Source organism: Amia ocellicauda, chromosome 7 (genome assembly GCF_036373705.1).
Source record: "Amia ocellicauda isolate fAmiCal2 chromosome 7, fAmiCal2.hap1, whole genome shotgun sequence".
NCBI classification, from domain to species: Eukaryota; Metazoa; Chordata; class Actinopteri; order Amiiformes; family Amiidae; genus Amia; species Amia ocellicauda.
Window position 1 is genome coordinate 37,797,210 of NC_089856.1, and position 16,974 is coordinate 37,814,183.

Below are 16,974 nucleotides of genomic sequence, written 5' to 3' on the forward strand. Positions count from 1 at the left end.
AAAGGGAATACTAGCTCTATATAAAACATCCCATATTAATACGTCACATCCTATTGGCTAATAACCAGGAATTGATGCGAATAGGTTCCACACTATAACAAGCACTGTGTGCAACAAACCTCCTTAACATTACATTAAAAATAAATAAATACATTATGATAAAAAGTTAATTAAAATTATTCTCGCGTTTTCTTCTTGTTGTTCAGGGAGACTCCGCTCAGGTGGAGCACTTCCATGTCGGGGCATCCCAGGCTGGGCTAAATAAATACATTATCCTCTGTGCTTCAAGACTTAAATTCTTTACTGGGTTCTTCAATTTTTATTCAGGGTTGTTTTGTGAGGACAATTTTGTTTTTATTAGCTGGATTATTGCCCTAATCTGATGGTCACAGGAAAGGTGTTAAACCCAAACTTAAATTAAAAATAATACAATACAAAACAATAATACAGATATAAATGAGGTGACAGATGGGATCCGAGCCTTAGTGGTTAGTATATTGCCACTTTCGCTTCATTAAGGAGTGGCAAGGACACGGGCATGTAAATTGAGAGAGAAAAATACAGACCAGATAGAGTATTAACATTATTCAGAATACATATGTTTTCATTCACATTAATTAACCTTTTTCTTTTTTTCTTTTTTTTTTTTTTTACAAAACAATAAGTTATAAAAAGTGTTTATTTAAAGTGTTTAAAGCATCAAGGTGCGTGTTGCTTCCACTTACTATTTATGAAAGAAAGAGATTAAAATATATAAATAATGTTTTTAATACAATGTAAAACAGTCCTACACAATGCAGGTTCCCAGGTAACACTGCGCTCCACATTCCTAACTCTTGTGATCTGCAGCGTTCATAATGTGCCATATACATATTATTAGTACTTGTTACGTCCTCAGATGTATCGGGATGGCTTTTATCAATGATGACTTGCATCTATTGTAGTTGTGTAACACATTAAAAATACTTACCAGTCTCTCATTAACGAATACATGGCATGGGTGTCTGCTAAGAAATCAGGTAATAATAATAAATGTACCTCAACGTGAACTGCACAAATACCCAATAAAAGTCCTACGCAGGAGAAAAAAATACTACATAGGAGATTTATGTTTTTTTGTTTTTTTTTCTAGTTTGGCACCATGATGCTTCTGTAGGCTAGCACGCCTGTGGCGCCACTGCATTATTCTGCTTCGTTGTTTCTTTAGCCACGATCTTTACAGCAACGTGTTTTGCAGTAGAATGGATATGTAAAACAAAACAAGTGTTTCGACAAAGTTTTGCTTTTTTTATTTTTTGGTTTAATGCACAGAAGACCCCCCAAAAGCGTAATGTAAAATTGCAACTGAAAATATAATGGAGGAAAAAGCATTTTCCGGAATCATTTAACCAACGTAAATTTAAATTATTATGCGTTATTTATTAGGTTTAATGCGTCAATTGCATTGAACTGAAAGCAGCAGACTGGAGATGATCCCATATTTTGTACACAGCTGCATTCTAACTCTAATTGAGCCATAACTATTATTATTATTATTATTATTATTATTATTATTATTATTATTATTATTATTATTATTATTATTGGTATAATTGGTATAATTGGTATATAATGTTGACACAAACTCTGAACTGTAGAAGGGAGTCCTTTTATTATAGGTTACTGTGTTCCACTGTCTTTAGTATTACTATTTTCAGTAGTTGTAACATTTAAAAATACACCGAGTACCGGGATATATTCATCAAGGCTTTTACAATGATTTGCTATTTCCGAAATTTTCCCTAATTGAATAAAATATAAAGTTAACATACATACGTCACCGTGCATATAGTTTATTATGAGTAAGGTGCTTTTACTTGAAGGTTAACATGTTTCATGCAAGCAAAATCAATATAAACCATGTAATGGTAAAAAAAAAAAAAAAAACATAATAACTTATTTTAAACTACAGGGGGATGTTACATTTTGTTAAAAACAGAAAAGTAAAATTTTCGTTCAAATCTATACACAAGTAGCTAGTGTGACGTCATTGATAAATTATGCAAATTAGTACCAACGAAGCTTCGAATCATCATTCAGTAACGTGTTCCTAGCCTTCTAAGGTAAAAATGTACCCTTCAGGACAGCCCTATAATCTATTTACTTTCCAAATTTGCAGTAGTCACATTATGATATGTCACTGGGACCATAGGTGGATTTGGCACTGGTGCACTAATGGTGCACTAATGGGACAACTACACCATCCCCAGTAAATATAATGAGGAGGGGGGATCTCAGCCACCCTCTAAATACACGGTTTCCCCAGACAGGTTTATCAGTTCGCATACCCAACACACAGACACAACAGGATAAAGTGAACAGATTTGTTTTATTACTGACAATATTCACCTTGAGAGGCAGTGCAAGAAGTCTGGTGGATAGGAAGAGCAGAGCAGAAAAAAAGGACAGATAGGCAGTGATGGGAGGAGAAAGCCGCCAAGGGGAGAACGTAGCAGGCGTATGGGTTGTCTGCTTGAGGAGAGGAAGTGGTTGGGCAGTCAGACTGATGAGGTGTGCTACATAAAATAAAATAAATTCCCCACCCAGAACTGTCGCTATTATTTTACATGATTATTTTATTTGTGGGACTGCTGTGTAGGCTACAGCACAGTGCGAGCACGTTCTTTGGAGAACACACGTGTGCAGTTTGCACTCCACTGTAGCCTACGCGGCAGTGCCTGGAATAAAATAATCATGTAAAATAATAGCAACAGTTCCGGGTGTTGAAAAAAAAATCTACAACCAAATTACTACAAAGCATTGGATCTTTCGGAAAAATAGGATGATGGGGCAATCGAACCTGCATACAATTTTATTTTTAAATTATATTTGTGACTTTTCTGATTCCCCCCCCATTGACTTCCAGCATAGCAACTCCAGAGTTAGCACCCCAGTGACATCACGGCATATTTTTCGATCTCTGATTTCTGGTACATAGAATGAGCTGGACATGAAAAAGAATATGTTTCTACTTATAAAATAATCTGAGAAAATAGGGATTTTTCATGGAGTTCCCCTTTAACTGTATAGCTTCCCCTGGATCTGTACAGACTTCCCAATTAACTTTCAAAGTACAGGACGTACAAGTACGGCGGTACCCATTTGAGTCCAGACAGTAGCTGCCCTAATGGTACAGCCATATGTTCCAAAGGGTTAAGGAGAGATTAAAATATAGTAAGTTTATTGAAAAATACCAGAGTTTAAAGACAGTTAACTATTTTTTTTCCTATCTAATCCTGTACACTTCCACTAATATGGAATTATGGAAAATGTGTTTCTGGCCATCGAGTACAGACACAATGACAAGTCAATTTTGTATGTGTCATCTTAGACTTTGACTAAAAGGACTGGTCAGCTGTGAGAGATGTGTTGCTCTGCTGGACACATATTCTATATTGGGGAGATTTGAAATTTTCTGTTTGGCCACAGCTTGGACAATTTAGGGCCTTAGATGGATGCAAACTTAGATTTTTTGAATCTTAAGCATAACTGTTTTGCAATACACTGTGTAATGCAATTAAATTCCTTTGAAACGTCAGGACGCATAAAGCTAACAAGTTTCAGTGAGAAATTAATCAGCTATGAATATTAATTTATCATGTTTTATTGCTCAAGGAGATTAAAGCACTGAGGTCGCCACTGAGAATTCATGCTTTGGTGCTTCATTTAATTTGAGCATATGAGATTTGCATTGCACTATAAAAACACTTTGAACAAAAGAATGTTGGCTCTAGGTGGGAAAAAGAAACCGTTATCAATGTTGCTGCTTGCAAAAATATTACTAATTGCTTTTTTCACAAGGGCTGGAAAGCCAGTTTGTCAGCCCTATGGAACACAAGACCTGCCTCAGTTTTCAAAAGAAGGCGACATCACTATAGGAGGTGTTTTTTCATTTCATGTTAACCCTATCCTTGTGAATCCAGAATTTAAAGCCAACCCAGGGAAAATAAAATGTGAAGGGTAAGTGATTTTTTAAATATAAAACAAAATATTTGTTTATACTTAATTAGGCACATGTAGCAGTACATATACTTGATGCACCAGAAGTTGTTACAATAGTATAACAAATATTTTAATAATCTTAATGTCAGTAATTCATATTTTGTGAAATTAATCTATGCATTTTGCCCACAGTTTACGTCCTGCACAATTACAGTATTTTCAAACAATGATCTTTGCCATTGAAGAAATAAATAACAGGTCAGATATTCTTCCAGATATTTACTTGGGCTATAAAATATATGATTCCTGTCGCACTGTAAGTTTGTCTATAAAATCATCAATGGCTTTAATGAATATGGAGCAAAAGAACCACACAAGTGAGTCCTGCACCAAACCAACAACTGTGCATGCAATCATAGGAGATACTAGTTCCACACTTTCAATAGGAATTGCAACGACAGTTGGACCCTTTGGGATACCTTTGGTGAGAAAACTTTAATGAAGGGGCTAAAGAGGAACAACATGATCTATGTGTCTATATTTTGTATTTATGTGTCCGTTTACCTATGTATCTATATGATTCAAATCAATCAACAAAACCGATTGTAAATAAATATAAAATATGTATGCTGATCATTATTTCGATCAAATTGTGTTGAATGTGAATGAATGAATGAAGGTAATGTCTAGTAATATTTTCTATTTGATTTAAAACAAATAATTAATGACAAAAAGTTTTAACACAGAAGCAAGGCTATAACTTGCTTTAACTTACTAATAGTAGGGTGGTCGATCGATTTTAAAAAAATAATTGCGGTATTAAATCTGACCCAATTTGTACCGCAAAACCACCTTCTCGCAGCTCCTTTCTTGCACAACCCGAGAGAATAAAACACAGCTTTCACAGCCGCTACTACAAAACTACACCACTGTACTCAGTCGCGCTCCCATGTTTAGTTAGATGCTACTCTCTTCTAATTTTTAATCCCATGTAGTTTGCTATTTGCGTCTGGTTAAAGTTGTAGCTAATCCCGCCCAACAATATTGTGGGAGTGGTTACATTTTCGCTGTATTAAATCAATAAAATATCTGCAAGAAAACAACCAGAAAATGCTCTGGCAGCTGCTCTAGTTTTAGACACTGCGGAGTTGTCTAAAGCCTCTCGCGGTTAAGACACAGTCGAAAAAAAGCCCGTCCGGCAGAGGTTTGCGCAGGCGCTGCTCCAAGTTTATTTACAGACTCTGCGTCAATGTGTGTTCAGTGTAAATAACTGATTATTGCTACAGTAACTGCAATACAGGTGTACAGTGTGGGTAACAAATTACATGTTGCGCCCAACATCCACACAAATGAAATGTTGCCTATTGTTCTTGCACAGAGATAAAATATGTTGTTATTGGATGTCATTTTATATTATATTTTGTTCAGCAATGTGTCAGTGTATGTGTTTTACGTATTTCTTCATGACTTATTTGTTTAATTCACTCGTTCTGTTTATTCTGCTGTTGCTTTGCTTCTGAAAACTAGTTGATGTGTTAAAAATGGTTCCCTTCTTAACACATCTTTCATGGGAGTAGTGACTACTATCAAGTAAATATTAATCTTCACTCGTACTCATTACAACATTATGTATATTCAGCCTGTATCATATATGCATGATACATTTGGCATGGTTTTACATGGAACAGAAAGGTGGGCTGTGTTCCTTTCAATTTTAAAATGAGAAAATGCACTCACCAGTAGGGATGGGAATCGAGACCCGGTTCTATTATGGACCCGGTTCCAAATTTCTCAAAACCCGAAGATCAATAAGGTCCGAGCTTATCGATACTGCTATCGAGACTGGTGGATAATATAATGTATTATATGGTGCACAAACATACATCGATTGTCTAATAAAATTACTAAATTCAATTGAATTGCCTGCCAACCGCCTTTAAACTAAACAAAGAAGAATTTAATTGCATCACGCCCTAATTCCTTTAATTTCTCATTTCGTTGCTTGCTAGGATGGCTGAACGTACTAAGCCGTCAAAGGCTTGGCTACATTTTAATAAAGCCAGAGATGAGGAAGCGACATGTAATTTATGTTCGCAGGTAATTTCTTGCAAGGGAGGGCCACTACAGCAATGATTAAGCACCTCGACGTTGTGCATCAGTTAAGAGGAAAATGCAGAAACTTCGACTGTCTTCGAGTCGCAACGGTGCCAACTCCACTGCCGGTGCAGGACAGCCATCCTCCTCCACCCAAAGTATGCATGGCAAGCGCAACCCAAATTCGTAGTAAGTCTCCATCGTTGACAATAATAAGCCAGTTCAGGGCTCTACAGTGCAACTATTTCACTCGCATATGCCCCTAAAAGTAGATACGTGCGCGAACCGGAAAATGATTTACGAGCAGAGTTTGTGAAGAGCTGTCAAGAAGTGCTGTCGATTCGTTTTTCTTTTTGTTTTGTAATATTTATTTTATTTATGTATATTATTTATTTTATTTGTTGTTGGAAAAAACGTGTTGGACATTTTCATGCTGATATATTATTTTATTGTTCTCAATTATAAGCTATGTTTAAATCAGAAATGAAAGACTCAACTTTTTTGCAATAGCAATAACAGTTCTGTTAAGAATGTATCGTTGTGTCGTCTTTCCACCGAATAATAGAAAAGTATCGATAGTGGTATCGATAAAGACTCGGATCGTTAAGCAACCTCGACAATGGTATCAATATCAATAAAAATTAACGATCCCCATCCCTACTCACCAGTGAGAAACAGCTTATTCCAAACGGGTATATCCAACAGAAGGGCAAAGGTAATGCTGTCCAGTATCTGTTTATATTAGGTTACCATACATATTGTTGTTAAAATATACCAGCCAACAGTTTACAAATGACAGCATTCACTGTCACTCACACCCAGATACCGCCTAGAAATCTGTGTAAGTATCCTTTCTGTATGTGTACCGTAGAAGCCCGCACAGTAACGCACTCACCGCAGATTGAATGTGTATCTAATGTGTCTCTAATGTAAGAATTTTGTAATCGAAGTTCGGACATATCAGGTTTTCAATAATTCATGCATCTTTCTCCATATGGACTGAACACAACTTTCAAGAGACGAACACTGCATCACTGCTGTCAAAGCGGCTGTAGCGTAAACATACAGTATAATTGCAATTATTCATATTTACATTAATAGGTAAAGCATGGAGACATCTGGATGATGTTTATGGAATATGTACAGGCATATATGTTTGCGTAACTTGCAAGCCAGTACACATCCAGTGTATGAGGTTTAATAAAGTATAATCTTAGAAAATAATCTGAACAGATCATCTTCTAGGGGGTGGTCAGCATTTTGCATTTATCCCAGGCACATTATACGAAGTGGAACTGATATATTTAACATGTATGTGTAAACATTGAACACTGGTTTCTTCATTACATATTTTGTCAGTGTGGCGACAGTGCACACATTCTTTGGAGAGATATGGCGAGTCCGCAGGTGTACTGTACTGCAGGGTCTACTGTCAGTGCTGCACCTTGAGTTTGTACGTATTGCTTTTTACAGTAGATGGCATCGAGTGATATTAAAATTATGTACTTTGTACTGATGTACACATCACTGTTCATTTTCAAGTGATGATAATACAAATTGTAATAGGCGTTTATATCACACCACCGTGTCCAGCAGTGGCGTGTTTAGGGGGAGGCACATTGCCATAGCAATTTTAAAACAATAAGCGTAGACGCAGCTCCCCGTGCGGGACTCGAACCCGCAGCTTAGACACTCAGAGCTCCGATAGGCCAATCAGGCACATACTGTATGTTGATGTGGGCGGCTTAACAGGTTATGTCACTTGTATTGTGCTCGTATTACAAGTTATGTTCAATGAGCTAAAACTACTTAAAACATGTTTACGCTCCACTATGACAGAAGAAAGTCTTTATGGGCAGCGGACCTGTAAGGACTCACACTAAGGTCTGTTGATGTTATTGATGAATTCAGGACAGCAGCAGACTTGCATTCACATAGAAACTCCTACATAGCGGCTGTAGAACCCGTCTCTGAAATAACTGGAAAAGTCGTTGAGATAAAGCAAATAGAACTTTAATGAAGCCGGCTAGGAAGCTCCACGTCAGGAAATTCCTTCAGTGAGAACTTAATGTTTACAAACATGAGTGAAGCTTTATAGGAAAAATGACGTAGAATCTTGTGGCCGTTCATCCAATCAGAAGCTTCAAAAGATGCAGGCTCTGGAAAGTTTGTAGGCTGCCTTTCCCAAGGGAGGAGGTCATCATAGAAGCAGATGTCTGGTCATGTTAAGGCATACAAACGGTACGATCTTGTGGTTTTCTTAACAACGAGGTAACATATTGAGCTTTGAGAGGAGAAACAGGAAATCCACACACAGACAAACCCAAGGGTGGATACATTCGGGAAAACCCATATGCGATACATTCGGAGAAACCCATTTCTCTTATCATACAAAAACAGAAGAAGAAGCATAGAGAATAATTTCAATAGGATGTATCTTTAACAACCACTTTGTTGGTTTTGCTAGGCTAGATATAGCTAATTTGCTCAGTCTGTATACAAGCCATTTCTAATGCTAATATCAATATAAAACATATAATTATCACAAAACACTTTCTTCAACTTTCCTATACAGCGTCTTCAGCTTCATTTTTAGTTGCTAGTTTCTTCCAATCATAAATGTAACCACTGTGTGTGCGTCACAGCCGGTGTTTTTAATCTGCACCACTACACATGACCAGAGGTGTAAAAAGTAGTCGGAAGTCATACTTGAGTAAAAGTAAACATATTCTCCAGTAAAAGTAAAAAGTCTTCCATTCATACAGTAATTGAGTAAAAGTAAAAAAAGTAGCTACTTTCAAGAGTACTCAAGTACCAAAAGTTAAAGTAAATTGTGATTTTAGTAATAAAGTGAATGTGCACGTGTTTGTGTGTTAGCCTTATGAAGAGGACACGCAAGAGATTAATTTAATGTTTTAAGCCAACATTTAATTTTCTATGAATTATCAAGGTATTTTATGTTCATGGTTCCTCGATTTTATCTTGAAGAAAACCACGTACAACAAAAAAAAAAAATGTTATTTAGGCACCTATCTGGACATTACTTTCATTTGTATTCAATATTAATAGCTCTGTAAACAATTGAGACCACTCCAAGTTCAGAAATCAATGTTAAGTGGTCTCTTAATTTTTTCCAGAGCTGTATGTGTGTATATATATATATATATATATATATATATATATATATATATATATATATATATATATATATACATACACACACACACACACACACACACACACACACACACACATACAGCTCTGGAAAAAAATGAATATAACTTAATAGCATCCGTGCACTTCGGCGTCTTCACTCACATGAGGTGCTGGCCCAAATAAGGCAACAATATATAATTAGCAATTGATTGTGTAGCCTCACACTCACTTATTAGGTATTTAGACATTTTCATTGTATTGAATAACGCCTTTCGACACTACTGTGTCTTCATCTGGGCTATAAATACCAAATAAATGAGAGTGTGGCTACAAAATCAGCCCATGCCATTTTAAAAACTTTTGTTTTATATAAAGTGTAAACATCACCATAGACATGATTTCGGCACAAACATGTTTGGGGCAATGCATGAGACTTGAGAGCTATACCTGCCTAAGAATACAGGTTACTGCACCGCTTTAACATGGACAATTCATAACTGAGTCGAAAAAATACGTTATGACAACGCTACACAGCTACATGCACAATACCCATCGATCTAATGTAACATAAAACAGCTGCTAATTACCAAATAACATTTCCCCATGCCAATACAATGCATTTCCAATCGCAAAAGCTAACAATAGTGTACACTGCCCTACACGACTTAACGGTGCACTGCAGCTCGGATGCAGGTACGCATGCGCTGTCAGATCAATACTCACTTCTCTGTGCCGTGTGCTTGAGTGGGTGTCCGTGTCCTTCGGTTTCTCTCATAACTCATCAAACTCACTGACACACCGCAGTTTTTCCACGCATTTGTAATCGCTGCTAAACTGTTCATTTTGCATATCCGTTATTAACGTTATATATTTTTTTTTCATGCAGCTGCATGTTGTGGGCATACTACTTTGAAAGCAAACCTAAATGTGTGAAGGACAATCCAAATAAGTTTTTTTCACAAATGGTAAAATGTGTGTGACTGACGAATGCATGGTGCTATGTAATTGCAGATTGACGCATATAGCCGGTTTAATATTCATATTAATAACCTACCGGAAGTGAGTAACAGTAACGGAGTCGTCTGTGGGAAATGTAGTGGAGTAAAAAGTACATTATTTTGTTCATAAATGTAGTGGAGTAAAAGTAAAAGTAGACGCAAATAATGAATACTTATGTAAAGTACAAATACTCGAAAAACGTACTTAAGTACAGGAACGAAGTATTTGTACTTCGTTACTTTACACCCCTGCACATAACCTGGCTAACACACAATGCTGCCACAACGTTGTAGCAACGTTGTGTGTTAGCTGGGAAGTGGACGAAAATATTTACAGCGATCTGTTATTCACCTAACCATTGATCCACCTGCTAATAGATGAAACTACACAGCTTTCTTCAATGGTGGCTTCAGTTTTTGTTTTATACATTTTTCTTCTACTCATATTTGTAACTGCTAGAAGTATAGGCTTGTAGTTTTGTGTCAGCGGGGAGATAATGCTGTCCATTGTCAGCACGGAGCTCCAGATCGCTGTGCACATAAAGTGCTTTGACCCATCACTGCTTCTCGCAGCCCGTCCTGCTCTTCCGCTCCGGTTTCGCTTCAATTTCAGACACTGTGATTGGCTCGCGGTGCCTCTCGTGCTGCCCCCCCATCCCAGAAACCACGCCTTCAGAACAGGCCCCTCCCCCTCGTAGCTCCTTATATTTTAGATTTAATTCGGCAAGGAGCTGAGCTGCGAGATTCCCTCTTGTGACTCTTCCGCAACTTTTCGTGATCGCACTTTGACAACATTTTTGATTTAATCCTGCCCCTAGTGTCATTAAATATGTTTTAAAACTTAATAAAAGTAAATGTATAAATAACTAGCACATTTATCATCATACAAGACCCTTGTCTAACGTTTGGATGGTATAGCTTATACGTTTTTATCAATTTGTGAGAACTACACACCAAAACATTGTCAAATGGTGCAAGTGCACCGTTTGGCGAGAAACGGCAGTGAAACGCAGCTCTGCGCAGCCACTCCAAGTGTTCAGATTGGAATATAGAGGCAGATGAGAGACTGATCCTCCTGCATTCCACTGCCAGAGCCGCCCGTCACTTCACTGTTTTACTGTGCTATATAAGATTTGTAATAATACGAAAATTATATACTGCGGTTTAGAAACACCAGGAATCATTGTATGTGAAGCACATGTAAGAAAATATCAGACTATGTATATTCAAACTATTTAGATTATAATCACATAAAAGCAATGGAGGAACAGAGTTATAACCTGATCAGGTGTGTTTTCTGCTTCTGTGTCCCTGTGCCAATTTGGAAAACACTTGTTTTATTTTTTTCATATGAAAATACAAAAACGTGATTGCTTATATAATTTATATCATATTATCTAAAATAAAACATTTAATTCATGATATAGTTGGGTATTATTATTGTTGTTTATGTGAATGATCTGAGAATATAGCAGCCAGCGCCCCATCACCAAACTTAAAATGCCCCATATCCAACAAAGCGAATGTCATCATACCTGGTCGAATCGGAAATTAATAAGTTTCTTGAGAGGAATTTCACAACTTCGCAGTGAGAAACAAACCAACTGCCAAGTACAACTGGAAGTACACTGAATCTCTGATACAACCTTGGGATCAAAAAATTGGTATGTGATAACCGAGGTATGTAATAACCAGTACCTGCATAACATCCCCAAATTAAAAAAGTACTGTACTGCAAAAACTAGTACTGCTTGATTAATGTACATGTACAGTGCATGCATTAGAAACCCCCTCCCCCATCAGATCAAAAATAAATGGAAGCTTTTCTTATTTTGAATTATAGGCTTATTTACATGTTAGAGTACAGACTCTGATATTATTCACGATTTGTAATTGCTGATGCATAAATTATTCGTTTTAGTGTAGGCATTGTAACATTTACTTAAATAATACATTTTGAAGTAAACCAACCCACTACAGTCAAACTCGTTTGCACTTCTGTATTAATGGCGAGCGCTAATCGAGTGTCTCTATCACTGAAAGATAAACTACATTATCAGTGAAATTAAAAAGGGACAAAAGCAGCCACAATTATGTAGCGAACTGGGGTTTGCCGAAGACCTTGGTGTTATTACATGTTTTGTGATTATCAAACCAAATGCAGTTCAGTTTATGGTTAAACCTGAAGAGCTAAAGTCTAAACAGCAGGAGTCCTGCAGTGGACATCTATGAAAGATTTCTTAAATGAGCAACATAGAACATGCAGTTTGTATGTGTAAGTGCACTGCATGGAGTTTATTGATGTATACATTAACATGAAGATTATCCTTAAAAAAAGTTTATTTCCAAAAATAGTACAACTTGAGCGCAGCAATTCTTTTCCATCTCATACAAAATTGGAAGCAAAAAACATGATATTGTACCGCAGCTGCGAGGAGGTAATTTGATAATGAGAGGAAGAATCCTGTCCACACACTGCATACAAAAAACCGTCCAGAGCCATGAGAAATTACCTTTATTTATTTAAATAAACATCAGGTCTTGAAGTCCAAGTCTTGTGTTTAAAAACACATGCAGACATTTCACAGCTCATTTTTTCATCAGTGCTTAGATAGTACAGCTCACAGAGTTGTTTTAAAGTCCTTTGATTAAATAACTTAAATCATTTTAAACTTGATTACACGTTAACAGACTGGAAAAATGAGCTTCGTGAGTAGTTTTTTTTTTTTTAAATAAATAAATGTAATGGTCATTTGTAATGTCTTTTGCATGCAGTGTGCAGACAGGATCTTTCCTCATAATTAAATTTTCGCAAACGTTTCCAAGCACGTATTTTGTAAAATATTAATTATATTACAAATAAGAAATGTCTAAATGCATTCCTTGTGGTAACATACAGCAACATTATTCATAATATGATATAATTATAGTAAAGAGCAGAACAATAAAAGTGGTTAACCCCATTATAAATGATGCCGGTCATTGACCTTGTAAACGGAATTCTGGGATTCACGCGACTGCCACTGCAGAAGGGAAATGGCGGTATGTTGTATTTCAAACCTTGTGAATTACAGAGCCCAGAAAGTTTGGCTTAGGTCTGTATAACTATTGAAAGTAGATGTGTATGGCCACCTCATATCAGGTAGAAAGCGCCTGTTAACCTGCTATTGGTGAAGATGTAACCGATCAAATTACACCTTCATTAGAGGTGTGCATGAAACCACCATTTGGGCTTGAGCTTTTAGAGAAGGGGAGGTACCAACAATCTCGATGCTGCTGTGCCTTCAGAGGTGCTGCTCTGTCACTCAATAGGAAAAAATGTCTTTTCACACTGCTGTGCAGAGAAAAAGCCTTTAGTTTAGACACACAACTTTATGTTTACTGTATGTGATGTGTTTTGTATAACTAATCTATGTAGTATTTGGATTGGATGTTTCCTTTAATCTTCCTTAATAGTAATGTCAAAACAGTGCACGTAAATGCTTGTAACCTCTTCACAGAGAGCTTCTACACTCTGTGATGAAGTCTGTTAGGGAACATTCGACCTCCCTACTAACAGGTAATCAAACATTCTAATTTAGAAATGTTCAAAAGAAGAATAAACAATAATTTCAATGTTATGTTTCTTGCGCACATTGTAACATTTTTAAAAGACATATGTAAATGTTTACATTCCATTTCTCTCACACAGATCAGTCACTTTGCTACCTGTGCATGCCTCAGTAACAGGAAGGAGTTCCCCACCTTTTTCAGGACAATCCCAAGTGATTATTACCAAAGCAGAGCACTGGCAAAGCTTATCAAGCATTTTGGATGGACCTGGGTTGGGGCCATTAGGACTGATGATGATTATGGCAACAATGGGATGGCAACCTTTGTACAAGCTGCCCAACAGGAGGGAATTTGTATTGAATATTCAGAGGCCATTTATAGAAGTCATTCTAAAGAGAAATTCCTGAAAGTTGTAGACATTGTTAAAAAATCATCATCAAAGGTAATTGTTGCTTTTACAACATATGTGGAAATGGATTTGTTGGTAAAAGAACTAATGATCCAGAATGTCACAGGTTTCCAGTGGGTGGGCAGTGAAGGGTGGATAATTGACAGGTTTCTGGCATCATCTGATAATTACAAAGTCCTACGTGGGGCCATTGGGTTGGCAATTCCAAATGTAGAAATACCAGGTCTGAAAGAATTCCTTCTAAATGTCCGTCCATCAAACACACCTGGAAACACTGGCTTCAGTGAGTTTTGGGAAAGCACCTTCAGTTGTAGCCTAATAGGTGGAAATAGTAATCGATGTACAGGGATGGAGACTTTGAAAGAAATAAATAACCAATATACTGATGTTGCAGACATGGGAATACTAAACAATGTGTATAAAGCAGTGTATGCTGTAGCCCACTCATTACATAATTTGTTTACATGCAAAAACGGCCAAGGACCTTTTCAAAATAAAACATGTGCAAACAAAAACAAGACAGAACCATGGCAGGTAAATACAATATTTATCTTTATATTACTCTGAAATAAATAGAGAGGATGATTTGCAAACATTTGTGACTGATTGATATTTGCTCTTCCTGTAGGTGTTACATTACCTGAAGGAAGTAAACTTCACAACCTGGAATGGAGAGAAGGTGTATTTTGATGAAAATGGGGATCCAGCAGCACGATATGCATTAGTGAACTGGCAGCTTAAGAAAGAGGGAATCACATTTGAAGTTATTGGTCTATTTGATGCCTCCTTACCAGAAGGACAGAGATTTGTAATGAATGAAGTCCGTACAGTGTGGGCTGGTGATACGGATGAGGTAATATTCATACTGTCTGAAAAAGAAGCAAACAAGTATTCATAAAAAAACAGACATAAATATAAAATACAATAATTAGAAGGGTGTAGTCTTAATGCATATCTTGTTTTATGATGTAATGAACTTAATAGCTCTGTGTTTCAGGTGCCAAAGTCAGTCTGCAGTGAGAGCTGCCTTCCAGGGACTCGTAAGGCAATTGTCAAAGGAAAGCCAATCTGCTGCTTTGACTGCATTCCATGTGCTGAGGGAGAATTCAGTAATACAACAGGTAAGCAATAAGTGACATAGGTAATGAATTAAAACAAACAATAAAAAAGCAGAATAAAAATACAGTAATTACATTTGGTGTAAGAGCCGGATCTCCTCTATCTCTGGCTTGTTTATTTATATATGTTTGTATGAAGGTATTCATTTTATACATGTTCCTTTCGAATTCAGTCTTCAGTCTTGCTTGTCATTTAACTTATTATTCCCAATTTACATTTACTATTAATGTAATACACATCTTTCTGCATCTGGAATGTAGGAACTGTAGAATATAATATATATATATATATATATATATATATATATATATATATATATATATATATTATACAATGTGAGTGATATATAGTAATTGATTTTTTTCTACTTTCAGATTCAGTGGATTGTGCTAAGTGCCCTTCAGCATATATATCAAATGAACAAAAAACTCAGTGTCTCTTAAAAACTGTTGAATTTCTTTCTTTTCATGAAATAATGGGAAGAGTATTAGTATCATGTTCTGTGTTTGGAGCTTGTCTGACCATAACAGCAGCAGTTATTTTTTTCATGTACAGATATACTCCAATAGTCAGAGCCAATAACTCTGAGCTCAGTTTCCTCCTGCTCTTCTCATTAACTCTGTGTTTCCTTTGCTCACTTACTTTCATTGGCCAGCCCTCTGAGTGGTCCTGTATGTTGCGCCACACAGCATTTGGCATCACATTTGTCCTGTGCATCTCTTGTGTTCTGTTGAAAACAATAGTGGTGTTAATGGCCTTCAGGGCTACACTGCCAGGCAATAATATTATGAAATGGTTTGGGCCCACACAGCAGAGGTTAAGTGTTCTAGCGTTCACACTAATACAAGTCCTGATTTGTGTGCTTTGGTTGACAATTTCACCTCCTTTTGCTCACAAAAATACAAAGTACTACAAAGACAGAATCATTCTAGAGTGTGATGTAGGATCAGCAGTGGGGTTTTATGCTGTGTTAGGGTATATTGGATTCCTCTCTGTCATGTGCTTTGTGCTGGCTTTTCTGGCTCGTAATCTGCCTGATAACTTCAATGAAGCCAAATTCATCACATTCAGCATGCTCACATTCTGTGCAGTCTGGATCACCTTTATCCCAGCTTATATCAGCTCTCCTGGGAAGTTCACTGTAGCTGTGGAAATATTTGCAATTTTGGCATCCAGTTTTGGGTTGCTGTCATGTATTTTTGTCCCCAAATGTTACATTATTTTATTAAAACCAGAAAAGAATACCAAAAAACATTTGATGGGTAAAATGCCCTCAAAATCACTTTAAAATTAGGACAGAGCTTCTTGTACAGCTTTGCACACTTCAGAATTGTCCAGCAAGGATTGACAATTGTATATACATATATACACTCTGACACACATGCACACACACAACTGCAGATACATATAATTTTGGGATATAGCAAACATGTTTTATTGTGGAATATGAAGCTTAAAAAAATATTTTGTATGTCTGTATGTGTACTTCTCATTTCCAAAGCTTGTCTTCTATTTCCATGTTTATTATTAAATATAACAGAAACAAGTTTTGTCTAAAGTTTCATGTCTTAATATTAATTGTGATCAATTTTCATAATATGTTTTAAAAACATCAGTAACACTTGATATGGTCTCCGTATAAATGTGTTATGAAGCCTTAACAGA

At 36.6% G+C, this 16,974-nt stretch overlaps 1 protein-coding gene across 1 annotated transcript; it reads left to right on the forward strand.

Moving 5' to 3' along the window:
* The first annotated feature begins 3,796 nt into the window (after nucleotides 1–3,796).
* On the forward strand, nucleotides 3,797–16,754 carry LOC136754131 (extracellular calcium-sensing receptor-like). Its single transcript, XM_066710462.1, has 6 exons — nucleotides 3,797–3,999; nucleotides 4,174–4,465; nucleotides 13,921–14,724; nucleotides 14,819–15,043; nucleotides 15,188–15,311; nucleotides 15,684–16,754. The coding sequence occupies exons 1-6, from the start codon at nucleotides 3,797–3,799 to the stop codon at nucleotides 16,595–16,597; spliced, it is 2,562 nt and encodes an 853-aa protein (XP_066566559.1). The 3' UTR covers nucleotides 16,598–16,754.
* The last annotated feature ends 220 nt before the right edge of the window (nucleotides 16,755–16,974 follow it).

Excerpts from the sequence above, each read along its gene's own strand:
- LOC136754131 (XM_066710462.1), top strand. The coding sequence starts at position 3,797 with ATGTTGCTGCTTGCAAAAATATTACTAATTGCTTTTTTCACAAGGGCT. Across the intron at positions 4,466-13,920 it reads GACCCTTTGGGATACCTTTG|ATCAGTCACTTTGCTACCTG; the intron begins GTGAGAAAACTT and ends TCTCTCACACAG. Across the intron at positions 14,725-14,818 it reads ACAAGACAGAACCATGGCAG|GTGTTACATTACCTGAAGGA; the intron begins GTAAATACAATA and ends CTCTTCCTGTAG.